The sequence below is a fragment of the Theobroma cacao genome, chromosome 2, assembly GCF_000208745.1.
Source record: "Theobroma cacao cultivar B97-61/B2 chromosome 2, Criollo_cocoa_genome_V2, whole genome shotgun sequence".
NCBI classification, from domain to species: Eukaryota; Viridiplantae; Streptophyta; class Magnoliopsida; order Malvales; family Malvaceae; genus Theobroma; species Theobroma cacao.
The window spans coordinates 34,627,092-34,654,573 of NC_030851.1; the positions used below are offsets into that span (position 1 = coordinate 34,627,092).

General features: G+C 34.7%; 5 protein-coding genes and 1 pseudogene across 9 annotated transcripts; 5 read left to right on the plus strand and 1 right to left on the minus strand.

Annotated features, from left to right (window-relative positions):
* Positions 1,619-5,221, plus strand: LOC18609713 (NADH dehydrogenase [ubiquinone] flavoprotein 1, mitochondrial). The gene is made up of 3 exons (XM_007044968.2): positions 1,619-1,735; positions 2,734-4,202; positions 4,927-5,221. The coding sequence occupies exons 1-2, from the start codon at positions 1,733-1,735 to the stop codon at positions 4,189-4,191; spliced, it is 1,461 nt and encodes a 486-aa protein (XP_007045030.1). The 5' UTR covers positions 1,619-1,732; the 3' UTR covers positions 4,192-4,202; positions 4,927-5,221.
* On the plus strand, positions 6,630-13,033 carry LOC18609714. 3 transcript variants are annotated; one of them, XM_007044969.2, is made up of 9 exons: positions 6,630-6,847; positions 7,563-8,345; positions 9,042-10,171; positions 10,461-10,722; positions 10,804-11,010; positions 11,209-11,382; positions 11,888-12,085; positions 12,223-12,333; positions 12,463-13,033. In XM_007044969.2, exons 2-9 carry the CDS (start codon positions 7,656-7,658, stop codon positions 12,790-12,792), a joined length of 3,102 nt encoding a protein of 1,033 aa, XP_007045031.2. In that variant the 5' UTR covers positions 6,630-6,847; positions 7,563-7,655; the 3' UTR covers positions 12,793-13,033. The 3 variants fall into 3 exon arrangements, with proteins under 3 accessions (XP_007045031.2, XP_007045032.2, XP_017971748.1); XM_007044970.2 differs by having other exon boundaries at positions 12,281-12,333; XM_018116259.1 differs by having other exon boundaries at positions 6,630-8,345.
* LOC18609715 (thioredoxin O2, mitochondrial) lies at positions 13,750-17,579 on the plus strand. Its single transcript, XM_007044971.2, has 6 exons — positions 13,750-14,114; positions 14,246-14,362; positions 14,470-14,549; positions 15,396-15,440; positions 16,124-16,221; positions 17,357-17,579. The coding sequence occupies exons 1-6, from the start codon at positions 13,859-13,861 to the stop codon at positions 17,367-17,369; spliced, it is 609 nt and encodes a 202-aa protein (XP_007045033.1). The 5' UTR covers positions 13,750-13,858; the 3' UTR covers positions 17,370-17,579.
* Positions 19,491-22,800, minus strand: LOC18609716 (OTU domain-containing protein At3g57810). Of its 3 annotated transcripts, none has more exons than XM_018116103.1 (6): positions 22,692-22,800; positions 21,705-21,826; positions 21,306-21,346; positions 20,944-21,042; positions 20,236-20,400; positions 19,491-19,770 (listed from the first exon to the last, which is right to left on the minus strand). In XM_018116103.1, exons 1-6 carry the CDS (start codon positions 22,714-22,716, stop codon positions 19,755-19,757), a joined length of 468 nt encoding a protein of 155 aa, XP_017971592.1. In that variant the 5' UTR covers positions 22,717-22,800; the 3' UTR covers positions 19,491-19,754. The 3 variants fall into 3 exon arrangements, with proteins under 3 accessions (XP_017971592.1, XP_017971590.1, XP_017971591.1); XM_018116101.1 differs by having other exon boundaries at positions 19,491-19,884; XM_018116102.1 differs by lacking the exon at positions 22,692-22,800 and adding an exon at positions 22,386-22,473 and having other exon boundaries at positions 19,491-19,884.
* On the plus strand, positions 23,122-24,692 carry LOC18609717. Its single transcript, XM_007044976.2, has 2 exons — positions 23,122-23,371; positions 23,468-24,692. Exons 1-2 carry the CDS (start codon positions 23,333-23,335, stop codon positions 24,443-24,445), a joined length of 1,017 nt encoding a protein of 338 aa, XP_007045038.2. The 5' UTR covers positions 23,122-23,332; the 3' UTR covers positions 24,446-24,692.
* On the plus strand, positions 25,660-27,482 carry LOC18609718 (annotated as a pseudogene).

Here is a 27,482-nt window from a genome sequence, read left to right on the forward strand (position 1 = left end):
AATACTACTAAATTATATTTATATAATCACCATTCACGACATGAGAATCACTAGTATTATTTTTAAGAAATGTTGGTATTATTTTCAAGATAATCAGGATGATCTATTACCACACTATGAGATCACTAAAGTGATTTTGATTATTAGTGATTTTTACTGTAATACCAAAAATCACCAGAATATTAAATCGCGGTATTTAGATTGCATAGAAAAGAAAGATCATCAGGTACAAAATATTCAAAATAACTGTATAATTAATAGTAAGATTACTTAAAAAGCTATCAACAAATTCAATTTTTAGTAAATGAGCAATTCATAAATAAGAATCCACTCATCTGCAAGGAATTATTAGGCATAAACTATTTGCTACGGTTACAACTTTTTTTAAACATTTAATCAAAGTTAAGTCAATAATATATATATATATTTTTTGTTAAATCGAGATACGTATTGTGTAAGAAATCTTATTTTTAAATATCGAATATCATATTGTATAAAATACGGTAAAAAAATTTAAAATTAATTATGAATAACATGTATACATGTCAAATAAAAAATTTAAAATATTATATTTATTAATAAGATTGAGAATTGCATGCCATAATTAACAAAAAATGCATTTTTCATGCTAATTTATTAACGACATATAAAAAAAAAAAACATTTGACATGTTGAAGACAAAGGGGTGAAACTGTTTATCTGTTCAGGATTTTTTTTCTGAAATTTAAAATTTAAAGATTTAAACCCGAAACAAGTAATTTTTCACATTTCAATCCAAATGAAAATAAATATAAAAAAGATTTTTTAATTATTATATAAGTTAAAGCCAATATGAACTTGATCAAAGTGTATCGTGCTATATTGTACGATATACATATACCATACGATATGTATTGTGTATCAAATTAAATATTTTTTATATTTAATCAAATACAATATAACATATCAATTTATATTATTTTTTATTAATATAGTATTGTATGATATAATACATATACGATAATTATATTTTTTTGTAATTGAATTTATTAAAAAGTGGAGATTTATATATAAAGAATGAAAATTTAAAGAGAAACATAATGTTTTTCGTGTACTAATACGAGAATAAATCTATTATAAAATGATTTTGAAAATCAAATCTTCTCAATAATAAAACTTTCTCACCCTTTTAACTAAGAGAAAACTCAAGAAGATTGTGATTCAATCACTCTGGGTGATCTAAAATACTACAATATAAGATTATCACCAAACACAGCAATCTATAATTACGGTGAATAAATCACTTTGAATTTTTAAAAACATCAGTATATAAAAAAAAAAAACACTACCTTAGGTAAAAGAAAGGTTCATTTGTGAATAATCTTGGGCCTTTTGAACTTTGCAGACTCAAACTAGATTACGAAACTTAGGAAGCCCAAACTATCAGCATTACCCATAAATGCAACAGTAGAAGTGGCCCATTAATCATAGCCGTTGATAGGTGGCTCAAACGACATCCACGCCATCTCTACGTATCATCGAAAACCATCACCAACTTCAGAAAAAATATCAACCGTTAGATCGCCACCGCCCCATCAATCAACCCTTTCCAAAACCAATCTCCATTGCCAGGAAGCATAGGGAATAATTCCTCATCTTCAAATTCCTCTCCCCTTTTCTCCTCCATTGTATCTGGCTTTTGTAGTCAAGCTGAATCGCGAAGCATCAAGGCTCATCCGCGACATTTCATGCTATGGTACGCTCAGTTCCCACCTCTATCACCTCAGAGTTTCTTTCGCTTCACTATTTTTTTTTATATTTTTTAATTTTTTTTTTGTCATTTCTCACTGGCTTAGGGTTTCTCTGATGATTCATATAATTCTTTGATCGTAAAATATTCCTTGCGTTTGGTTTCAGTCCTATAGATCCAATTTATTGACTTTTCACTCCGTCATTTTCTGTGTGGGTGCGATGAAACTAGTGGAAAATGAAGGCAGGGAAAGGAAAATTTCTGTTATGATGGCGCCTGTTACTTTGCTTTTAGTTGCGAGAAACTAGACTTAGTGAAGGTGGATTGTTGCTTTTGGGTTATTCATTTATTTTTAGGCGGTTCTAGATTTTAATAAGTTATCGTTCATTTGAAATTCCTCAGTGAATAAATGCCCATTCCTTAGGTGATTATTAAAAATCAAGAATTTGGTTAATTGCATAATTAAAATTGGATGTGGCTGATATTTTGGCATCAAGGAAGTAATTTCTACATATAATTCTCAGAAAGATGGATTAGTTTTATTCAGATAGAAGTGGACTTTAGATTAGATGGACTGACGAATTTGTAAATAAAACTTGATGGTGTTTTGTTCTTTTCTTCTCTTTCTTTTTGTTGTTGTTGGCTGTAGTGAGTTAACTGGTATTATTGCTACTCATTTCATTTGTTATATGTTAGCACCAAACTGTTGTTATTGCTTGTCATTTTATTTGTTATGATTTGTCAATAAGTAGGCATCCATTGGTACTGTTTTTATAGCCCTTTCCAATGTCAGTTGCATCATGCAAACATGATTGTTGCTTCAAATTTGCTATTATGTTCTTCTCAAGTGTTTTTGGGTTATTGTTAGATATATTTCTAATAATTAGATCATTTCATGGAAGCTAGAAACGGTGATTGGTTTACATCCTACAGTCTTTGGGAATATTACTTTATGAGAGGAAAAAAAAAGGATATTAATAGTTGTTCTGGATTTCTCTGCATAGGCACCCATAAAGGGCATTCTTTCCCTGCAAAGGGCTGCTTTGTTCAGAAATAGCAGTGAGAGGTGGGGTCTAGGCATTAGATCATTTAGTACTCAAGGAGCAACAACTACTGGTGCTCCACAGCCTCCCCCTCCTCCTCCACCACCAGAGAAAACCCATTTTGGTGGTCTAAAAGATGAAGACCGTATTTTCACCAACTTGTATGGGTTGCATGACCCTTTTCTCAAAGGTGCTCAGAAACGTGGTGACTGGCATAGAACCAAGGATTTAGTACTCAAGGGTGCTGATTGGATTGTCAATGAAATGAAGAAGTCTGGACTACGAGGACGTGGTGGTGCTGGATTTCCATCAGGCCTTAAATGGTCTTTCATGCCAAAAGTATCTGATGGCCGTCCTTCTTATCTTGTTGTCAATGCTGATGAAAGTGAACCTGGAACCTGTAAAGACAGGGAAATCATGCGGCATGATCCACACAAATTATTGGAGGGCTGCTTGATTGCTGGGGTAGGGATGAGAGCTACAGCTGCTTATATCTACATAAGGGGTGAATATGTGAATGAACGTAAAAACCTTGAGAGAGCTAGAAAAGAAGCTTATGAAGCTGGACTTTTGGGTAAAAATGCATGTGGTTCTGGTTATGATTTTGATGTTCATATCCATTATGGTGCTGGTGCTTATATTTGTGGTGAAGAAACAGCACTTTTGGAGAGCCTTGAAGGGAAACAAGGGAAACCTAGATTGAAGCCTCCTTTCCCTGCTAATGCCGGATTATATGGCTGTCCCACCACTGTCACAAATGTTGAAACAGTGGCTGTTTCTCCTACAATACTGAGACGTGGTCCAGAGTGGTTTGCCAGTTTTGGGAGGAAGAATAATTCTGGGACAAAATTGTTTTGTATCTCAGGTCATGTAAACAAGCCTTGCACAGTTGAGGAGGAGATGAGTATACCACTTAAGGAGTTGATAGAGAGGCATTGTGGAGGTGTCAGAGGTGGATGGGACAATTTACTTGCAGTAATACCAGGAGGTTCATCGGTTCCACTTTTACCTAAGAACATCTGTGACGATGTTCTGATGGATTATGATGCACTCAAGGCTGTCCAGTCAGGGCTGGGAACTGCTGCTGTGATTGTGATGGACAAATCAACCGATGTTGTAGATGCAATTGCAAGGCTTTCTTACTTCTACAAGCATGAGAGTTGTGGACAGTGCACACCCTGCAGGGAAGGAACTGGATGGCTATGGATGATCATGGAAAGACTGAAAATTGGGAATGCAAAGTTGGAAGAGATTGACATGCTTCAGGAGGTGACCAAGCAGATTGAAGGGCATACAATCTGCGCTTTGGGTGATGCAGCCGCTTGGCCTGTGCAGGGTCTTATAAGGCATTTTAGGCCGGAGCTGGAGAGAAGGATTAGAGAGCATGCAGAAAGGGAGTTGCTGGAGGCTTCTGCTTAATTTCTGCTCAGGTTGCTTCTGGCACCTTTTTGGCTTTAGTTTTGTTGGGGCTTTTTTTCATCTAAAATTTGAAGTACTCTTAACTTGAGTGATTTGGCATTGGCATTTGTTGTTATCAATTTCCATTTTGTTATGTGAAAATGTTCACTTTCTCTTGAATTATGTAATCTGTTGTCCATCTTCTTGGTCTGTCATGCACGATATGCATACTTGCATCACTTACTATATGCAGGCACACATGATTTATTCCATGAGGAAGAAAGAAAAATGGCGTTTGATTTGCAATATGTCTGCAGATGAATGATTGTGAATTAACTTAGTTCTTTAATATCCTTAAGGAATTTATTTTGTTTTCCCCTTTATATTGTCTGGGGACCTTACAGCTAGTTACTTTTTTTCTTTTCGCTTCTAAAAACTGTAAAAAATGTTCCTTTTATTAATCCATTTCTTGTTTTTCTGGTCACTCAACTATGTTTTTGTTAAAAGAATGTGGAAGAAGCAATTTAGAAGAGAGAGTGAAGGAAGGGAGTGTATAATACTCAAATTGTTTTAGTTATTTCAAGGGGAAAATGGCATGTGGAACACACGTTTAATGACGTGGTGCATCCTTGGTCTTACATGCAGAACAATCACCTGTATTCTTGCCCTTTGCATACTCTCAGAGCATTTTCAATCAGTTCCATGGAACCATGCAGTTAGCATCAGAAGTTTAACTAGTTATTTCATGCTATGTAGGGAAATTCCACTGCAAGTGGCCATTCCTGAATAAGATTGAAGTACCCAAAAATTGGAGGATACGTGACTCAGGCATCTGGTGGTCTGTTAGCATTTTGTTTGTTTTCTCCTAAGCTGTATTGACAACATTTCACTGTCTGAGAAAATAATGAATGTCTCTAATGTCTGGGCGGGGATACTTGTGTTTCACAGCATCCACAACTTTTTCTTTTTGGCCCGTTTGAGGAACATTGTTAATGATATCTGTATTCTTTCTGCTTTGACCATATAATGGTATCTATATTTTGCTGTGTTATAGGTGTCATTCATCTGGCAACTAACAATAGGTCAAAAAACATTACCAGGAAATTGAAATAAAAGTTGTGCAGTGCAGATATTCGAAAATGAAATGAAAAGAACTTGCATTGAATAAAAATATGCAGCAGCTGAATAGCTTGGATGGGTTAGGCTTGAGGCTGGACCAAGGTTGAGCTTAACTTGCTTGAGGAAGTTTGGATCTTTGTCCTAAAAAGCTTGAGCTTGTTAACAAGCATGGCCCAAATTCTAGTTCCAGCAACTGAGGTCCTGTTAGACTTTGGGTGATGCGTCAATGAATCTGGAACGTGCATCACTGCTACTTTTATGGTCAGTGAAAATTTTCAACCCTTTTCAGCACATGGGGGGGATCCTTTAACGAGGCGGACAACAACCAGGCTTGATCTACCTAAATATTAAACAGGTGGTTAACGCGGCGATTAGCACAGAAAAACTGTGAAACAGTGTGATGTCTAATTTAATGATCTCATCAGGCATCTTTCATAAATATTAATAGGCGTTTGTAGAAGCTCTCAAAGCAGGAGGCATCTACTCTTACTCATGTACTTCAAAGGCAGCTTAAGCATAAATTCACCCAAGTGATTTGAGGATATATAGAGTAACAGTAGAAGTTAAATTAGGATAAAATTAACCAAAAAACTTAGAAAAAAATGATTAGCAATGAAGTAGTTTGCGTGGTCAAAATGGAAGATGAGAGTAAATATGCTAGGTCTGGCTTTGATTTCGCATCAACTATATTGTAAAAGTTGTCAAGCTGTAGTCAATTCAAAGCATATTGAATATTGATGGCCGAAAGGAAATGTCCTTTTTTGTCTGATAATGAATGTTGTTATCTTTATTGTTTAAAATTTTTGAATTAATTATACAATTAAAAGGTTGAATAGGAAAAATAGTAGTTAGATGACCATATAAAATAGAGTATTTTGAAGATTCCAAATAATCAAGTCAATCATAGAATTAGAATTGTAAGTGATATGGTTTCATAATTAAATAGGTAGCACACGTACATCACCTACCCAATTTGGTTCAATTGATAGCGTTACATGGTTTACAATTTTGACCCCTCCACACTTCCCAATTTTGAATAAGAGACCAGATAAAAAAAATTGAAAATTCCTCAATTTTGGAAATTTGAATAATCGATAGCAAATAACCGTTAACAAATGATAAAAATAATTATCCCGAGATTAATTTGCTTTTAAATAATTATTTCAAAAATACTAAATCTAACTTCTTTTTAGCAAAGTAAATTTTTTTTTAAAAAAGAAAAAGGTGAGAACTGACCGTCGCTCTTGAGCGCATTTCACTGTCGTGCATGGATGTGGTAACCGAAAATGGAAAGACATGGCAGCAACAGCAACTACAAGAAGTAACTTAAGCAACAAAGATTTTTTTAAAAAAAAGAAGAAACTTCCTCTTTCTACTCCTAAAATTGCGACTTCTCTTTCTTCCAGCTTTTTCAAACCCATTGTTCACAATTTGACTCTTCACAACCCAAAAACAGTAACAAATCCCCAACTTCCCTCTCCTTACCAACTTTTCTTTCATAAACTTTTTCTTCTTCGTTTCTCTCTGATTCTTCAGCTGCCCCGAACTTTGTCTGCAAGTACATTTCCGCTTTCGTTTTGTTTGTCCTTTTCTTTTTATGATTTTCTTTTTCATTTTTGTGTTTTATTTTATTCTCTGGATCTGATGTTCTGCCTATAACTTCGCTTTTTTTTTTACTTTAATGATGTTTGCATGAAGTGGATTGCTTGTCTTTTGTCTATCTGATTCATAGATTCGTTGCAGTGACGATTACCAGCTTTATTAGATTGCAAATGAACTAATATTTAAATGTAAATTTCTTTTTTTTCCTTTGGTTTTGCTCTTTTAATTGACACTTGATTCCATCTTCATATGATCAGCCATGTTTAACTAAGACATTTTAATTTGTATTTATTTTTGACTCTGTCTTTAGTTTTAGACATAAAGTAGCAGGTTGTTAACTTGCTTTTTTCCATTCTTTTTCCGTTGGCTATTTAGTGGTGGAAGTCCTCTTCAGGTTCGTGTACTAATCCTTTTAGTTTGGTAAAGAAACATTCCTAATGAACTTGATGGTGGAGGGTATAATACTAAAAATTGTATATGGACCCACGTTCTATTTTCAGTTCGATTCTTTCTCTTTTCTGCTTTGGGTTGTTAACAAGTCAGTTTTCCTGGCAAACTCTCAACTTTCAAGTTGTTCCATTCATTTGCTTTTCTATTCTGGAACATTGTAATATTTGTTCATTCTCTTTCAATATATACTATTTTTGATTTTGTTTTTCTCCCGAATACAGATCTTTAATGTATGTAGTTTTCATAAAGGAGGAGGCACTTTGACTGATCATATCGATCAAGAGTGAAACTGGTGTTTCTTGGAAGTTCGAACAATGGTTCTTGGGCTAAGAAGTAAGAACAGAAAAGGCAGCTCATTTCAGATTGATTACATTGTATCTGTCAAGGAGATAAATCCTTGGATGCCATCGCAGTCTCTGCGATCAGTTCAATCCGTTTTGCTTCAATGGGAAAATGGTGATCAGAGTTTTGGGTCCTTAACTTCTAGCATTGGGAGTGGAAAAATTGAGTTCAGTGAGTCTTTCAGGCTTCCAGTAACTCTATGTCGGGAAGCATCCCGTAAGAGCACCAACCGTGATAGTTTCCAGAAGAACTGTTTAGAGTTTTATTTGTATGAGCCTCGGAAGGACAAGGTGGCTAAAGGCCAGCTTTTAGGATCTGCTGTTGTAAACCTTGCAGATTATGGGATTATCAAGGAAACTATAACCATTAGCATTCCAATTAACTTAAAAAAGAGTTCAAGGAACACACAACAGTCAGTTCTTTATCTTAACATCCAGCCATTTGATAGCTCCAGCTCATCAACAAAAGGCAGCTTGTCAAAAGATGTGTCACTAGACAAGGATGGAAGTGAATCTGTTTCTGAATCGATAAATGAAGGAAATGATGAGGAAACCGAGATTACCTCTTTTACTGACGATGATGATCTTTCCTCACATTCATCCCAGACTATTTCTTCTGCTGTTTCTGGTCCTTCTAGAGAGTTACATAGTCAACATGAAAAGGTACTTAAGTAAATCATTTTCCTTTTGTTCTTTGTTTCCATTATCATTGAACTGTTTCTTTACAAGGTTGTGTATTTTGGCTATGCAATGTTAACAGTTGTTTTCTTTGAATTTGGGCTGTAGAATAGATTGGATTAGGATTTCTGAAATTGACTTGGCAGACTTGGGATCTTTAAGCATTGCCATAAGTAGATTCCGGGGACTTAACACCATGCAACTAAGAAACAATCATGATTTAACATTCCCATATGCTATGCTTGGTGGTGTTAGTTGAAATTGTATTTATCATGCATATGCATCGTTCTGAATACTTACAGCTAAAAGGTTGTACTGGATTTTTGTTTTTTAGTTCTTTTTATTGTATCAAGAATTTGGGAGAGAGGGTTTCAACTTGGGACTTTTTTTTAGGCAATGAATGGCTGGCAATTAGGCCACGCCTCAGCCTGAAAATCACTAGGAGCAATAATATGAGCGAAAATTATATTTGCGGTGGTTAATTTTTAGGTATGATCCCTCTTTAACCATTACTCAAGCATATCTGTTAGTTTTGGGCAGACAGTGGATGCCAGTTTCTTATCTACCGGCATGATTCTATTCTAAGAGGACTGTAGTAGTCCTGGTTAATTTGGTGGTTGTCATTCTACTATCGAAGCTACTTTTTCTGAATGTTTAATAGCCAGTCGCTATTGACTACAGAATGGATCAGACTCAACAAATGGTGGAATAGGAAGACTTGGGCTCACTCTTCCTTCTGGTGGAACACCAGCAAACTCAGGGGTAAGTCTAGCGGCTGAAGCATTCAAGCAAGCAAATGAGAATACATCTCCTTTATCTTCAATGGACTTGTCCTCCAACCCAGGGAATCTAGTAAATGATCCCATGGGTAAAGTTGCACCCTCAGAGGTGTGTGTTACCATTCCAGTAGATACGAACTTAGACCATGCAAAAGACAAAGACTCCCATACCAACAGAGAGGGTGATAGAAAAGCATGGAAGCATGATAAAAGCCATGTAGACAGATCTTTAAGTAGCATTTCACATGTTGGTCATTGGAAGGAAAATGAGGAAAAGACACCATTGGAAAATGAACTTGATAGCCAGATTTTGGATTCCAAGAAATATTCTTTGGAGGACAGGTTAGGTTTTAGACCACCTCAAGATTCTATGAGAAAGCAAATCAAAATGAGGAGTAATACTTTTGCATCCAGCCGCGCAACAACTGAAGTGCAAGGTGTTTACACTGCAAATGATACACAAAAGCATGTGACACCTGTTCAGTTACATTTTGACAAAGCTAATAGTAATGGACTGTCAAACAAGATTCAGTTTGTGGAGAAGGCAAGCGAAAATGATATTCTTGAGAAGATTCCTAAGGGTGCCACAAGTGATCCACTTGATGAAAGGGAAGAAACTAGCAAAGTTAACTCAGCTAAGAGTTATGGGCTGCTAAACAAGTCTCTGTTCATGGAGATGGCTAAGGAAAATGATATTTCTGAGAAGATTCATAATAGTACTACAATTGATACACATAATGAAAGTGAAGAAACTGCAAACAGCCTTTCCAATGGCAAAGTTGAATGGGAGTCCAAAATCGAAATGCTTGAAGAAGAATTGAGAGAAGCTGCTGTTGTTGAGGCTAGTCTTTATTCCATTGTTGCAGAGCATGGGAGTTCTACAAACAAGGTTCATGCTCCAGCTAGGCGACTTTCTAGATTCTATCTTCATGCTTGTAAAGCAAGTACTCAAGATAAGAGGGCAAGTGCAGCGAGGGCTGCTGTTTCAGGATTGATTTTGGTCTCTAAAGCATGTGGAAATGATGTTCCAAGGTGTGCATTAATACTTTCTCTAATTTTTTCTTTTTAGAAAATGAATCTGGCAGATTTTAGGTTCTATCTTTCCTATTGTCAGAGATGTTAATTTGGTTTGCATATTGTAGAAAACAAAATCTGGTTAACTGTGGCACTTAGCTGATAAATGTATTTTTGTTCTCATACTTCTTTGCATCTTTCTATCCTTATAGTTTTCTTCTTATTTATTGAAATGTTCTCTTTGTGTGTGTGCCTTTTTTTTTCTTACCTGGCATACATTTGATCATTCCTTTTCCATTATTTATAGGTTAACCTTCTGGTTGTCAAATTCAATTGTATTGAGAGCCATTCTTAGCCACGCTATTGAGGAAATGCAGCTATTTTCTGGACTATGCTTAAATTGTAGTAGGGGGGGAAAGGTGTTGGAAGATACCTCTTCTCTGGATAAAGAGGAACGCAGTGCAATGGAAAGTTCTGATGACTGGGTGGACCCTCGAACATTTTTACTTGCATTGGAAAAGTTCGAAGCTTGGATCTTCTCCAGAATAATCGAGTCTGTCTGGTGGCAGGTTAGTCCGTTCTTTTAAAGCTTACAGCATAACTTCTTCAGAGGTCATACCTGACATTATTTCCCTCTCTATGCTTTCCAGACTTTGACTCCACATATGCAGTCTGCTGCTGCAAAGAGCTCAAACTCAAGGAAAACCTCGACCAGGAGATATGGATTAGGTGATCAAGAGCAGGGGAATTTTTCAGTTGAGCTTTGGAAGAAGGCTTTCAAAGATGCCTGTGAGAGGCTTTGTCCCATTCGAGCATGTGGGCATGAGTGTGGCTGCTTAGCTGTGCTGGCTAAATTGGTATTATGATATATTGTAGTTTCTTTTCATGTATGCATAAAAGACTTGGCCATACTTGGATCTTATGCTTCTTTATGTTCATAATGTCTCTTTGTAATATGATGGGACTATGTCCTTATTGCTATGATTTTAATTATCTAATTGATAATGTTATTGAAATGCAATTTGACAGAAACATTTTTTCTGTTTCATCATTAGGTCATGGAGCAATTGGTGGGTAGATTAGATGTTGCAATGTTTAATGCTATTCTTCGTGAATCAGATGAAGAAATGCCAACAGATCCTGTTTCTGACCCCATAAGTGATCCAAAGGTTCTTCCAATTCCTGCTGGCAAATCAAGCTTTGGGGCAGGTGTACACCTAAAAAATGCTGTGAGTGATGGATTCCTCTTTCTATAGAGCTACTTTAATACTTATTTACCTCCCTGATGTGCAAGATCATACGAATCTGTTTCAATATATTCGCAGGGAAATCCTCCTCCCACCTCACCCGCCTTATCTTTCTACAGATGTTAATATGTACATAAAAAATAATCATTTAAGGACCTTAGGCCTAAAATTGACCTGCGGAGACAGTTGACTGTATCAATACCTGCATTCTTGCCTATTAATATGCTTTACCTTCTACTTTTTTTTTTCCCCCAACATATCTAATTATGTTTGACCGTTTGCAGAAAAATTATTCACCTAAGGGCAAGCTAAGTGCTTGCAACTTGTGATTTCTTGACCCAAATGTTTTATCAACAGATCAAAAAAGATTGAGACTAGGCTTTGAAATTGCTTCACAGAAGTTCCTTTAACAATGACAAAATACAAAAATTTACTACTTCTAGCATTTGATTAAAAGGATCCTTTTCTGTTGACCTTGTGTTACCAGGTTGGAAACTGGTCAAGATGGCTAACAGATCTATTTGGTATTGATGATAATGATGGTCCTGAAGATAGCAATGAAGTTGGTAATGACAAAAATGCTGGATGTGAGGCATCCTTCAAGGCTTTCTGTCTCCTAAATGCATTGAGTGATCTCATGATGCTTCCATCTGAGATGCTAGCAGATAGGTCCATGAGGAAAGAGGTATAGTTCTGGAATTCTTATTAATATTATTTTAATTCAGTGATATGTGTGTGTGTTCTTATGTACCTCATTCCTCTTGCCTCTGCTGCATTCCTATCTGTTAATCTCATCTTCCTTTCCAAATTTGATTCTTGAAGGTTTGCCCCAAGTTCAGTACACCACTAATCAGCATGGTTCTTAACAATTTTGTACCAGATGAGTTCAACCCTAACCCAGTTCCAGAGGCAGTTTTTGAAGCATTGGATGAGGTTTGTCATGTCATAAAACCAACGAAGTTTGCTTGAATAAAATTCCTACTTCATTTATCACCCTGCACTTGTGCAAGTTTATGTTGCCCCTCACTAGTTTTCCTGACTGATCTGTTTTCCCTTATTTAGAACCTTTCTGAGGCTGGGGAAGAGTCTATCACAAACTTTCCATGCATGGCTACTCCTACAGTTTATTCACCACCCTCCCCAGCTTCACTAACAGGCATCATAGGAGAGGTCGGAAGTGAAGCCTTGCAAAGGAGTAGGTCATCAGTGCTTAGAAAATCATACACTAGTGACGATGAGCTTGATGAATTGGATTCACTCATCACCTCAATCGTTATCGAGAACCCCAGGGATTCTCCCACTTCAAAAGCACCCAATTGGATGCGAATGGGAAAGGGTGGCCGGAATGTTGTAAGATACCAACTGCTCCGAGAGATATGGAAGGATGGTTAACAGCCCCCCTTCTTCGCTGAACATGTTTTTGTATATATGCACGTGATTATAGGCTGGCGTGTTAAAGTCGGTGAGTTTTGTTGGAGTTGAGCAGAAATTGGTATTTCCTTGAACATCATCGTACACATGCTAGAAACTACAGAGTCGAATTGTCCTATGGCATCTGTCTGCTAATAAAATTGAGATAATGCAAAAGAGAAGGTATTTTAAATCTTCTTCACGTGCATGGCTCTTTTCTTTCCTTGCCCTCTTCCATCGGTCTTCTCCTCCCCTGTTTCTTTTTAATGTCAAATGGCTCTTAGTTCAAGCATATCCTCGAGGCTTAAGGACCTTCCATTGTTGGACAGTTGATTACTTTCATCTATGATGTGTAGAGTGGAGTGGAGACAAAATCTTGGAATTATTTGTTGCAGAAATAGTGGTGGCATTTTGGGTTCCAGGCTGTGTTCATGTCTAAGGGTTGGGTTCTCCGGGTTGGATTCTCTTTTAAGTAAGGAAATTATACGCAAAGCAATGAATAAAATGTTTGAGTGCTTAAAGAATTTTAATTTTACTTTCAAATTATCACGTTCTTAAATGTGATTTTGATTACTTTAAGACACAAATTGTTGTTAACAAACATAAAAACATTTCTTCCAAAATAAAAACATAAAAACATAATAAATCATAATAATCTTACCTTTCTTCTTTTTTTTAATCCTTGTTAAGGTGGGCTAAACCTTATCTAAATAATAATTTCAAATTATTAACCTAAATTTTCGAGTAGTGCAATGAAGAAATTTAAACAATGATCAATGTTTAACTTAAAATTAACTTTTTTACCGTTTGCAAATTGTGGCTGGGCCTTGAAAATGCTTAAACCATCCCTTCCTTACTTGCAGCCCAGCTCAGTTTTAGACTTTTATATAGGCCCCGAAAAGCCCAAAATAAAGCCCCTCACTTTTCTCTTTAAAATGGTACTTCCGGGCGCCGGCTCGGAAACCAGACTCACTCTGTCACTCGGGAACCAGGACTCCGAGGCCGAGGTAGAAACGAAAGAGAAACTGAGACAGAGAGAAGGGAAAGCATGAGAGGGAAATCAGTTTTCCGTCCGTTTCTTGTCCGTGAAGCCTTCAATTTCCGGTCGATTTCTTCTACTTCTTCTTCGTTTCCTCTGAACCAAAATTATTTAATTTCAACCCCCAAAACAAATTCTTCAATCCCCAGCAAACCCTCTTCAAATTCCATCTCGGCAAAATTTAATCTATCCAGTCCCTTCTCGAACTTTTCGAGAACTTTTTGCTCGGTACCCCCACCTCAATTCAAAGAAGATTCATTGCCAGGTAATTTTTTTTATTATCATGGAATTTTTATTACATAAAAAGTAGAATGTGCTTTGAACAGCCAAAAAAAAAAAGAAGAAAAAACAAAAGAGTGAATATTTTTTAAAAAAAGTTTGGTTCTTTAATTTCAGTTCCACCGAATGTTGTTCCCATTAAGTCAGAAGAAGAGTTCAACACTGCACTTAGCAAAGCTGAAGGGGAATCCGTGCCGGCAGTTTTCTATTTCACTGCTGTGTGGTGCGCTCCTTGTAAGTTCTTCTACCTCCCTATTCATTTTTTTTATATACAAAAATTTCTTATCTCAATGGCATTCGCTTTGGTGCATTTATATGTGTTTTATGCCATCTCTTTGTAGGCAGATACATCTCTCCGGTCATGGAAGAGTTGGCTCGGAGAAACCCTCACGTGACAACGAATAAGATTGATATCGATGAGGTCAATAACGGTTTTTTGTTGTTTAGCTTCATAATTTGCAGGATGCCATGTGTTTTTAACCCATAAAATTTTTTTTAAAAAAAAACCTGCTGTATTGTTGGGATTTAGATTTAGGTATTCTTCCATATGTTTCATGTTTTAGATTGCAAATGTTGGAGTCAAATTTCTGTTATTCTATTGAAGGGCTCATTATACATTATGGGTAGTAGTTTCACTTTGCATTGACCTATGTTACTCAGACTTAGGGAGTGAGTGTCAGACATGGGTATGTTGTCCAAGTATATTTAATTTTTTCTAAGCTTTTCCTTGTATTTGGAAGATCACAGTGTGTTGGATATGTGTCAGACATGGGTACTTAAAGGAAAATGAAGAGCCAGAGCAACATAGTAAATGACTTCTTGATAACATGAGTATATCTATTTCAGTTATTCATGTATTAGATCATGATGATTTGTACAGGGTTTTTTTCTTTGGAGGCAATAGCATGATGCTGTTTCATGTTTGAGACTGAAAATTTTAAATGATTTTAACTTAAGAAAAGGTGATATCTTATGGATTTCATGTCAAGCTTTCTTGTGAACAGTTATAGGTGTTACCAACTGGATTTTATGATGCCATCTTCATATGTAAATTTTGCAAGTGGTACCTGAGAAAGCACTTGAATGACATGGACCATGCATACTTTGTTCTAATTTTAAAATTTTTTTGTTTATTTTTTCTTTGGGCCTTGCTGATTATAATTGGAAGCTAAAATTCTTCTTCTACTTCTTATTATTATTTTGCATTTGGGAAGCACTATTCTGACAATATATATTAGTTGGAACTAATGTTGTTAACATGATGCAGGAAGCCCTTGCAAGCACATTGAAAAAGTTAAATATTACCGCTGTGGTGAGTAATTTCATTCTTTTCTATATGACATTTATTTGCATCTTGATTGTTCAATAATTTGAGCTCCAAACCAGGTCGTTCGCCACCTTATGTATATTAATTATACCTTTACCAGATAACTGTTATATATCTTAGCAACATTGTATATATATATATATATATATATATATATATAGAGAGAGAGAGAGAGAGAGAGAGAGAGAGAGAGAGAGAGAGAGAGAGAAGTGTAGCAAATGGGTTTTGCTATTATTCTCTGTTCTCCTGGATGGTGAGACTTGAGAGACTGGTTAAACATTTGTTGAATAAGTTTGGTTTTTATTTCTAGTTACAGTTTAAAATCTTAGTTTTGGTTTTGGTTTAATTTTAAGTTCTTTTTTTAGTTATGATTAGTATACTACTTTGTAATTTTATGAAATATTAAAATGTCTATATTAACTATAATTATTGGTTATATCAGAGGTCAACAATAAGTTTCGTCTTCTTCACTTTTTGAAGTATTTTGAGTGCCTCAGTTGTCAAATTAGATTTTAAGTGTTTGATCTCTGCCTGCCATTGGAATTTGATTGTTCAGATAAGATCATTTCAATTATAGCTTGGTATATTAAGTTTCCGAGAGTGCTGTCTATTGTTCATATGAACACAAATTCTTTCTTCTTGAGCTTAGTTTGCATCTTTGGCTACAGCCGACTGTCCATTTCTTTATAGAAGGCAAAAAGAAGGATGAAGTTGTTGGTGCTGACATTACGCGCATTGTTCAAACAATGAACAAACTCTATATGAAGTAAGAACTCTTTGTTTTCTATTTTTCCTGAGTTGTCTAACAGAGTTCATATGTACGGTACAGATTTTTCTGCTTTCTTGTACATTATGCAGTTGATATAATGTTTTTTTCATAATTGTTAAATCGAGATACGTATCATGTATCAAAATTTTATTTTTAAGTATCTAGTATCCTATTATATTGTAAGATAATTTAAAAAATTTTAAATTAATTATAAATAACATTTATGCATATAAAATAAAGAAAAAATTTAAAATGTTATATTTATTAATAGAATTTAATATTATAGGGTATAAATTGAAAAGATGATTTTTTTTAATTTAAACTCTCAGCATATTCTTTAATAATATATATTTTTAAATAAAATATTTATTTTTCATATTAGTTTATTAATCAGAAATTAAAAAACACTAAAATCGAAATTTGATTTTTTTTATTTTTTGTTTAAAATTTAAATTTTAAAAATTGAAAATTATAAAAAATAGTTTTTCACGTTTCAACTCAAAAAAAAAAAAAGAATTTTTAATAATTAGTTAGAATTACGCTTATAAAAAGCATATTGATCGTATCGTAAGATACTTATCATACGACAAACTTTCGATATTTGATAAAATGCGATATGATTATTGATATGTATCATTTTTTGCTAATATCATATCATACGATACGTATGACGTATTTTACAATATTTACGATTATAGTTTTCTCATTTATTCAATTTCTTTATTCTGGTTGAATTTGTACTTTCTTGTTCTGCATAACTGGAAACTTTTTGATAGTCTAGTGTTTTGATTCCTAAGGGCTGTCTTTAATGTGGTTCATATAATGGTTTTTCTTTGAACCTGATCTTGTGTAGAGGTACAAGCTGAAATAATTTTAAATTTGATTGAATCATATCAACTTTATACGCTAGTACCTTTATTAGAACTTGGTTTTAATTTTATTCATGTGTTGTGTTAAATGAATATTTTTAATAATTTCTTAAGTTAAAAAATCCTGACAAAATGGAATAGTTTATTTGGTTTGGAGTTGCTTCTAGCTGTGGTTTGAATGTCGATGGGAAGTGTGCATGCTGTATGTACCATTGTAAGTTTAGATTCTGAATAATTTTTCACTCTTTTGTTTTATTTTCCAGGAAGAATGATTGATGGTTAGAGATAAATGCTATTCGACGAGCAAAAGAAAAACATTGGTTTTAAAGTTTTCTTTTGTTAAATGATTGTAAGATTTCCTTTTTGGACGGTAGGCTTCTTTCACCTCCCTCGACATGCTGTATGTGCTATTATTGGTTGATTTTGCTTTAAACTTTAAATTTCCAAATTCTTCCTTAAGAAGCTTGAATTTCTATTCAGTTTGTAGCATAGTTATCATTATTGTACGATACGTATTTATAGGTTTTTTTTTTTATAATTGAGAGAGGGGAGATTCGAACTTCTCTCTTTAAGTAGGAGATCATATATCAACTAATGAGTCAAATGCTCGTGTGTCGATACGCATTTATAATTGTATTGTATATGATTAAATATTAAAAGCATATCATACGATATATGATATATATTTTATGATATGAAAACATATCATATGAAACAGTCGATATATTTTTGTAAATTTTATTTTAATTAATTATTAAAAATTTTATTTTTTATTATGTTTTTTGAGTTGAAATGTAAAAAGTTATATTTTTAGTTTCAATTTTTAGATTTAAAAAAAAAAACAAAATAATCGAATTTCTTTTTAATTTTAACAGGATAAATATTTATTATTTTTTAATTAATAAATTAATATAAAAAAGTATGTTTTATTTAAAAATTTATATTATTAAGAAATATGTTGAAAATTTAAATTAAGAAAATAATTATTTTTCAATTTACGTTTTATAATTTTTAATTTTGTTAAAAAAATACAATACTTTTTAATTTTATATGTATAAATATTATTTATAATTAATTTTAAACATTTTATTTTATCTCAAAATACGATATGTAATATTTAAAAAAAAAAAGATTTCAATACACTATGTATTTCGATTAACAACTTTGCTTATGGTGTATCAATTATAGAGTTGTCTTTTTAGCTCCATACATATGGCTTTATTTAAACTCGTGAGCTTAGCCTCCATTGAAGTCGAGCTTGTGCCTGATTTTTAAAGTCAGATTTTGTTTATGAAATATTAAATCTTTATTTTATTAAATTTTAAAATAATAATTTAAAAAATTAAAATGTTAAAACATAAATATTTTTAATGTTCTAATAATAAACATAAAATAAAATGGACGGGCTGGATTCAGGCTTAGACTTAAGTTTTCATCTGCAGGTGGGACATTCTCCACATGTTTGGAACTCTTGAAGCTATAAGTAGTGTAGGGTATAGTATACTTAACTTCACTGAATTCAAATCCAAGACGTGCATGTATGTTACATGCATGAACACACGACAGAAAGAAAAAAACAACTTTTGATCGTAAATTACTACGAGAGGCACCATCATCATGTTAAATAAAGTTCCAACAATCATCATGAAAGCATCAATGGGAATGACTAAGATGAAACAAGAAAAACAAAGGATAATATGTCTCACTTCTTAAATTTTAATCAAAATTTTAAATGAGTTTTTTAATTTTTGAAATGAACATTTTATCTAAAAAAGAATATTGTTCATTAAACACATAAATTTAATTATTAATTAATCTTTAATATTTTTATTAATTTGATGATGTGATAATATTAAAAAATAATTTATTTTTTATTAATTTTAAAATTATTATTATATAATTTTATTAATTTTTTTAAAGCTCTAGTCAAGCTCCTTAGGGAGCATTAGCTTGGGATGCTCTTAAGAAGCATAGATTCGATGCTCTCTAAAGGAGCACAGGGTGGAGATGAGTGATCAACTGGTGTAAAAGACACCGTCAATCGATTTAGAGAAAGAAAATAATGAAAAAAAAAATATTTTAAATATTTCATATTCAATGTTAACGACATTTAAATGTTTAAGACGAAATGTTCATTTTAAAAATTAATAAACTTTCATGTAATTTTGATTAAAATTAAAAAAAATAGTGTGTTTTACCTAAAAATATAGTATCTGAAAAGTAGAAACCATTTCCTTTTAGGTGAAAATTAAAAGAGATGATGTGAAAGCATAGTCCACACATAAATTGTTATCATCCAGCTCGATGAAGGAAAGATGACAATACGAAGACTCGACAATCTCCTGCCCCGATTTCGGGCCCACTCTTTCTTGACCAATTAAACATTGCCACGTTGCATAATAAAAGGGTAAAGTATTATGTTACCATTAACAATAAATTCCTTTTAAAAGTTTAATCTTGCACCTCTACCATTTCTCTCAACCTTTTATGGGCAAGGTCAAGGACAATTGATCTATATCACTTTATCAAATTTACAACATTATTTCAAATTCATGAATGAGTAATTTATCCCTAAAAACTAAAGAGATATCATTACGTTCGCCAAGGCATTACAGTACAGAATTCCCTGCAACACCAGGTTCACAGTGCAACTATCCCCAATCATCTTCTTTTCCGCCTACCAAAACCAGCAGTACAAATTTGTTGAAAGCAAACAACTATCGGTAAATTTTTGGTTAAGTACAGCAGAATAGAGCAAGGCCAACAGTTTTCTACCAATGGACTTGCAAAGCTAAAATGATTACAAAACACAAAGTCACAATCATATTAATACCAATGGACATGCCACAGTTTTCTACTTTTCTAGCAGCAGCATACAGACCAACAGACGAAAAATGGAGGAAACTTTAGGTATATAAAGGTGAAAGGAATCATCACTAAGATGGTTGGGTTTGCCAGAAGACCTATTTCTAATTTTGATGATCAGGGTGTTAACCTTTGTCAAGCACACACCAACCATGGTATACATTTGATTAACTGATAAGTATATTTTCAAAGGGGGTGATTAACCAGAAATATGTAGCCAGTTATATTTCATGTTACTTGCAATGAACATAAAAACAGGTGAAGCAAGATATCTTACAGTTTAGAAGAGGCACTGCTTACTGGACCGCGCAATACATCATAGTGTCCATAACCATGATACAGAAGTCCAACAGGGTTTTCCTTACCATACTCCTGACCATACTCGGATATAATTTTGAGGATACCAGAACTCTTCTCCCTCATGTGAACTGTTATTGGCATCCTGTGGAAGAAATATATACATTGACAGATACAAAAGTTTTGATATTTTCATAACTAGAAAGTGTCACTGAATTGAATAGTTATAATCCTATCCATCTGAGCATCTCAGAGAAACAAAAACAACACATCACTGGGCTTTGAATTTCAGTTTCATTTACCAAATTTTCATTTTATTTAGAAGTAATTATTGCTTGTAACAAGTAAAAGGGGCAAAGCCTATCTAAGAAGATTGCTTGGATGATTAAAGTGCAATCTGGTCTTCATAAGATGTGACATAATCAAAGGTCAAACCAGTTTGAAGTCATGGCCTAAAGAAAAATAAGCAAACCATTGATAACAAATCAAAATATAACATCTATGTAAAACACAGGTTCCTCTATTCAATTGATAGGGCAAGACTAATAAAAGAAACCCTATACCAGGTAAGTAGTAATGAAGAATTAAATATATCATCTACCACTTATACATATGAGTGCAGGAGAACTAACACAAGCACACCCTCAAGAAGAAGTTTGAAGCAGAAAGCAAAGAAAACAAAACTCACTGTAGGACATGTGAGCACATAAGCAGCTCAGGTTCTCCTCCCCAAATATGAGGCTGCCTCATCTGCACAACATAGTTGTCAAAATCACCCTCAACAAACCTGCCAAAAGCGTGAAGATTTACTTGCTTGGGGCCTTGGAGAATTGAAAGGGAAATGCTAATCAAGATTTCTGACAAGCTTGTCTCAGGATAGTCTCAGGATAGAGCCCTGAACGTCCTACTTAGCAGCAACAACAGCTCATAACAAAATTTTCAAGCGTTACTACAAGACAGGTAATAATACCTCTTCAATAACTTTATCAATGATTAAATCTTTTTTGACTAAAATAGTGATCGTCATATCCAAGAAACTTCCAAACTTACCACTCAGTATCAGCCCTCCTCTTGATGAATTCATCTGCAACCTGTCAAAACATGTAATTCAGATGAAAGGAAAATAAGATGACAGGATAAATTTCTTACAAAGAAAGAACAGGAAAGGAAGATGCACTTGGTGAATGAGAGCCAAAAAAAGAAGTTAAAGCAAGAAAGGCATTGCAGCTAACTCAAAATTGAAATGGATTTCACAAAAATCAAATTCTGGAAAAAGGTACAATTTATATCAAATTCAGTAGTAGGTACAAGAGAAAACCAAATGATGCTTAAGGTAAAAGACCAACATGCACAGAATAAAAATCTAAAAAAATAAAATTAGCATAAATAGAATCAGCTACATCAATTATGAAAACTAGGAAACAAGTGAACAAAAGAATAAGTATGTACTTTAGCTCTGAGCTCATCTGCAAGTTCTTTCTGATGGCTCTCACTTGGAGACTGCTTCCCCGCCCTCAGCCAAGCGCCATGAACTACTGAACGGAACAGACATCTTCCGTCACCAGGAATGCCTGCATTAAACAACAAGCATATAAACTTAAACACATTCATGGTGCCAAAATAAATAAATATATTTTCAATGAATAAGTTCAAACATAAACGAATTTGGTGCATATGGAATTAGAGAAAAGCATATATTTCAGTCAACATCAAAGTTTGCAGCACAAACAATCCATATAACATAATCAAGAAGTTCACCGAAATGAAGAAAAATATAAAATGCTGTCATTCCAGAATTCCCTATTAACCAAGATGCTCATCAATGAAGTACACGATTTATTAGTCAAATTCTCAGTTCAAACTTAAAAAAAAAAAAAAAAACCATTTGGCCATCTAAAGTTATTGATGCAAAGGAAATTAAGGGAAGATTTTCCCACAGCTAGACTGCTAGAGGCTCTTATCTCATCAATAAGACTAAATAATTTAGTAGTCTTCAAAAATATTTCTAAAAGCCAAAAAAGGCATTGTCATCATTCTAAAGAAAATTTAAATTCAAAAGATTCATAAATAAGGTTCCGAAAAAATCAACAATATAAAGTATTTATATATATGTATATATAAAAGGCAAACCTTCACTGTATTCCATAATAATTGCAACGACCTCACAACTTCAAGAGGCAAGGAAAAAGCAAAACAGAAGAACCACTAATCCAAAAAAATATGAAAAGAGAGAATGCAAAACCATCAAAAACAAGTCACGCCATCAAAGACAAGCAAAGAATCTAACTTAACAACAAATTCACCAAGCAAAGCATCCGAAAAATGTAATTAAAATTTTCATTTTTTTGTTGTTGTTACAGCCAAAGAAGAAAAAGGTTGCAGTTTTCGCAAGCAAAAAGCAAAGAAATATCATTCGAAATTGAGTTGGAACGTTACCGATCCAAGTTTCCTGTTTAGGCATTCTTTTCTTTTTTTTTTAATCAAATTTAGAAACAGAACTCTAAAGATCAATCCATTGATGAACACTTTGTTTTTTTTTTTCCTGGTGATTTTTATGCAAAAAAAAAAAAGAATAAGAAAATTTACCGGTGGATAGAATCTGAGACGGAGCTTGAAAGCGACATAGAGCAGATTTGACAGAATATTTTTCTAGTTTGTGGTTCCATAGCCAATATTAGAGAATCCAATTCCAATTCCACGCTCTCTCTCTCTCTCCCGGGATTTTTAATTTCTAATTATACTAGCAGGGCAGAGTAAGACGTGGCCGTTCTCTGTATTGCCACGTGGAGGGGTAGCTTTTCTAACCGTTGACCAATATTCCCGCTGAAATTTATGAGGGGCGTTCCTTGGTGCGACCAATTTAGCTAGAAACGAAACTAAAAAAACAAATAAGAAAAAATAGCACGTATCAATTTTGGTTGCGCTCTTCTACGTTTCAAAGATTCTATTATGAGATATGCCATTTCTTTTACTATAAATTTGTGATTTGGTTTTCTTGGATTTCTATTTGATCCTTTATCAATTTGGAATCCTTTCCTGGGTACTAGGGAATTTATTTTCCAGGGGGGAAGCCGTTGATGATTGTCAAAGTCTTTGCAATCTCTGCCGTGATAATGGTTTGATACTTAGATTTTTTTTGTTCTTTGATTGGATTTTCTTGTATGAACATTCCTTTGACTCTAGCCCACTTGGCTTGGATATCTTAATCTCAGGAATTTACAGCAGGCACTGGAATGAATTCCAGACGGCGTCCATTGCATACCTGTGGAGTTTCAGCCTTAGCCATCGCTCACAAATCGTACATTAAGGTTCAGGATTTGAACGAAGCATTAGGAACAAAGGCGAAAAAGATAGCAACATTAACCTCACTGGTTTCCTCTCTTGTCTATGCCCTGCAACATCTCTGGTTAGCCATCTTGTCCTACTTTGACGATTGTATCTTAGCCCTCGAAGACGCAGTTGAGAGCGTTTTCCCACCTTCAAAACATGTTTTTAACAAGGCTGATGAGCTTGTCCAGATCATAGAAACTCTGCCTGGAAAGTTTGATAATGTTTTGGACAAATTCCCTGTGATAATCGAGCAAGTTCCATTGCTGGATTGGGCATTAGGCCAGGCCATCTCTTGGCTGAGGTTTTTAACCTCATTGTTAACTCAAAGGGGTTTAGGAAACGCAAAGGAAAAAGAGATTGTTGTTGATATGGGTTACAATGAAAGCAATCGTGTATCGGCAGCACCAATTGATGAAGCAAAGCGCCCTGCAGAATCCCCATATCATGTTGGCCTTAACAGTGAGGAAACATTTCCTCCTGTATCTGAAAAACCAAAAACTGAATCTGAAAAGGTTAGTCTGCAAGCTAAGCCAAGTGCTGCAAAAGGAACATACAAAGAAGTACTAGAGCGGAGGAAACAGGAAATTACAGAAAAGAATGAAACAAAAATAGATGCAAAGAAGGATGAGAATCAAATTGGTACCGATGTTGTGAAGGTCGAGGAAGCTAAGGAGGAAGCAAGTAAAAGAGATGGCATTGTACTGAAGAATGATTCCATCTTAGAGTTATTTGATTCTGGATGGCTTATGAACAATCCAGTAGGAAACGCCATTGGAAGCTCACTACCACGTTCTGTTTCATATACAGAAGTACCTGAAAACGAGGGAACAGTCAAGAATCCCAGTTTGTTGTCATTCTGAATATTATACTGCCAATGTTAGCTCATGCGTCTTGTACATTTTAGAATAATTTTCTTCCAATTGTTAGAGCAGACTGGTTGCTGCTGCTTTTCTACATTATGTGAAGTTAAATCTTATATGTGTTCATTGTAAATTTAGGTTCTAAACTCAAACAGAAATGTAAAATAGGGAGAAAACTGTATTAAAAGCAAGTGAACATCATCTGTGAAGAATTCAATATGAACTTTTTTTCTTTTTCCTTCAGTTATTTTATCTGTAAAATTTCTCTTTGGAAATATGACATTATCAGCCTATTTATCATTTATCTCTGACTCTTTTAAAACCTGATTGATCTAAGTAAATAGCAATACTATGAGCAGCTGAATTAGAATTCTAGCTTTGGTGGCTGAAAAGTGATGACCAACTATAATTAGACTCTGACCAAGAAACTACAAATTCATTGATTTTGATATCAGCAGAACTCAAGGGGTAACAAATTGGGTTCATATTTTCGACTTTTACGGAGTCTTGGACCCTCTTTTTGTTTGAAGACTTGAAGGGAAAGAAAGGCCTAATATTAAAATACCGATAACCATATTTGCAGTTGACTGTGCCTATATAAAAATAAAACTTCCAGCTCTGAACGGATTCCTATAGCCTAAAAACAATGCACATATGCCAGCTAACTCTCTCAAGAATTGCCTGAGAAGACTTTCCCCATGTTAGCTAGATCATGGTTGAGTTTGACTTTTTAGCTACTTATTACGCAAGATTCTTCCATGATTGCTCTTCCATGATAGTATAAAACGCCAATGAACGGTGTCAGAAGGCAAGCACACAAGTAAAATTGGAAACAAAGTTTAAGGCCGACAGCTTTTTGGGTTGTTTTGCTTGTGTGGATTTGCAAGAGGGAGAAACATCCAAAATGGCCATGTTTCTCACTCTTGCTCTCCCTTCGCCCTTTCTGGCTGTTAAGGGTGGCTGTAACTTCTTTGAGTCTTGCTAATCTCAATGTTTTGTAGTTGTATAGTATTTTGTTTTCAGCTGGCTTTTTTGTATGCCAAGCTTCAGGAAGGGCACCTGGACCAAGTTTCTCCTAGTCCCTTCCTTTTTCTGTACATAGGGGATTTCACCCTGCTTTAATGGAAATGCTTTTAATCTTCAAAAAAAAAAAAAAAATTGGAAACAAAGTTTTCTACATTTGGAAATTATCACTTTGCCTCCAAAGTCCAAACATGTTTTCTCTCAAAAGCATCCCTTCAACTACATCAGTCTTATCAACATATACCACTATCACAGCATCAGCCATGCTGGTTCGAGGTGTGGTTAGTGAAGTTCAGGCCGTAACCAGCCAGATCATTCCAAAACAACTCCAAACGATATTACTGTCCAAACTTGGAGGTCTTTTTTCAAATCCACCTTCCCAAATGACTCTCCTCATTGATGAGTCTAATGGGTTCTCCATCAATGAATTGTATGAAGCTTCTGAAATCTACTTACAGAATAAAATCACTACATCTATGGACAGGCTTTAGGTTTCCAAAGCTCCACGAGACAAGAAGATCGCAGTAACCATAAACAAAGGCGAAAAGGTTATTGACATATTTGAAGGAATCCAACTCCAGTGGGAAATGACATTTGTTGAGACCAAGGACAATCATCAAGGCAAGTTTGAAAAAAGAGTAATTGATCTCAGTTTTCATAATAAATGCATGGAAAAGGTACTAAGTTCTTACTTGCCATATGCAATGGAGAGATCAAAAGCCATCAAAGAAGAAAATAAGGTGGTGAAGCTTTTTTCACTGGGAAACTTATGTGGAGACAGGGATGGAGAATGGGGATCAGCCAATCTTGACCATCCAGCCACTTTTGATACATTGGCAATGGATCCCAGTCTCAAGAAAGAGTTAATACACCACTTGGACAGATTTGTTAGAAGAAGAGATTTCTATAGAAGAGTTGGAAAAGCGTGGAAACGTGGGTACTTGCTCCATGGCCCCCCAGGAACAGGCAAGTCAAGCTTGATTGCTGCCATGGCCAACTACCTAAAGTTTAATGTCTATGACTTGGAACTTCCGAGTCTGTACAGCAATTCAGATCTTCGAAGATTGTTAGTTTCTACCAGAAGCCGATCAATACTTGTGATTGAGGATATTGATTGCAGCATTGAGCTCCAGGATAGAGTGGCTGCGGGATATGAGTATGACCAGGGTCACAACCAGGTGAGATTGCAAGATTAAAAGTGTTTCATGCATAACTAGTGATTGTGGTATTTAGACACAATTAATCCACTTTCCAATTTTTCGATTTCAAAAGTCATTTCATAGTGGAAGGTCTAAATCTATTTACAACTTTTCTTTACCCTTACGCTAATTCAAGAACATTAGAGAACAGAGGTTTAGGGACACCATATGAAGTTTTAATAAGCAAAGTTCTAACTACAGATTTTTAGACAACTACATGTAAACAATTTTCTGCACCATAATTCACTATTATACTAGACATGCACATGATCCAAGGTACAGCTTCCTCTCTTGTTTTCAATCGATAGTCCCTGCTGTTACTTGGATGCCTGCTGCTTGCCTTTCACATCCAAAAATTAAAGTAACAAGAAAACTACAACTGGCATGATATTTTATCAGACAACAAATTTGCCAGTTCCATACATTACTAAGCTGTTGTTAATTCTATGTGACAGTTAACTCTATCCGGATTGATCACCTTCATTGATGGCCTATGGTCGAGCTGTGGCGATGAGAGGATAATAGTCTTTACAACCAATCACAGAGACAAGCTAGACCCTGCTTTGCTAAGGCCAGGCCGCATGGACATGCACATCCACATGTCCTATTGCACTCCTAGTGGATTCAGGATCCTTGCTTCAAACTATCTTGGCATCACTAGTCACAATTTATTCACCCGAATTGATGAACTGATGATGGAAGTGGAGGTAACTCCAGCAGAAGTTGCAGAAGAGCTCATGAAAAGTGAGTATGCTGATATTGCCCTTGAAGGACTCATCAAGTTCCTCCAGAACAAGAAATTGGGATCTGGATAG

Excerpts from the sequence above, each read along its gene's own strand:
- LOC18609714 (XM_018116259.1), top strand. The coding sequence starts at position 7,656 with ATGGTTCTTGGGCTAAGAAGTAAGAACAGAAAAGGCAGCTCATTTCAG. Across the intron at positions 11,011-11,208 it reads TAGCTGTGCTGGCTAAATTG|GTCATGGAGCAATTGGTGGG; the intron begins GTATTATGATAT and ends TTTCATCATTAG. Across the intron at positions 12,334-12,462 it reads TTTTTGAAGCATTGGATGAG|AACCTTTCTGAGGCTGGGGA; the intron begins GTTTGTCATGTC and ends TCCCTTATTTAG.
- LOC18609715 (XM_007044971.2), top strand. The coding sequence starts at position 13,859 with ATGAGAGGGAAATCAGTTTTCCGTCCGTTTCTTGTCCGTGAAGCCTTC. Across the intron at positions 14,363-14,469 it reads TGCTGTGTGGTGCGCTCCTT|GCAGATACATCTCTCCGGTC; the intron begins GTAAGTTCTTCT and ends ATCTCTTTGTAG. Across the intron at positions 15,441-16,123 it reads AGTTAAATATTACCGCTGTG|CCGACTGTCCATTTCTTTAT; the intron begins GTGAGTAATTTC and ends CTTTGGCTACAG.
- LOC18609716 (XM_018116101.1), bottom strand. The coding sequence starts at position 22,716 with ATGCCTAAACAGGAAACTTGGATCG. Across the intron at positions 21,347-21,704 it reads CAGATGAGCTCAGAGCTAAA|GTTGCAGATGAATTCATCAA; the intron begins GTACATACTTAT and ends ATGTTTTGACAG. Across the intron at positions 19,885-20,235 it reads AGCAGTGCCTCTTCTAAACT|CTTTGCAAGTCCATTGGTAG; the intron begins GTAAGATATCTT and ends TAATCATTTTAG.
- LOC18609717 (XM_007044976.2), top strand. The coding sequence starts at position 23,333 with ATGATTGTCAAAGTCTTTGCAATCTCTGCCGTGATAATG. Across the intron at positions 23,372-23,467 it reads CAATCTCTGCCGTGATAATG|GAATTTACAGCAGGCACTGG; the intron begins GTTTGATACTTA and ends TCTTAATCTCAG.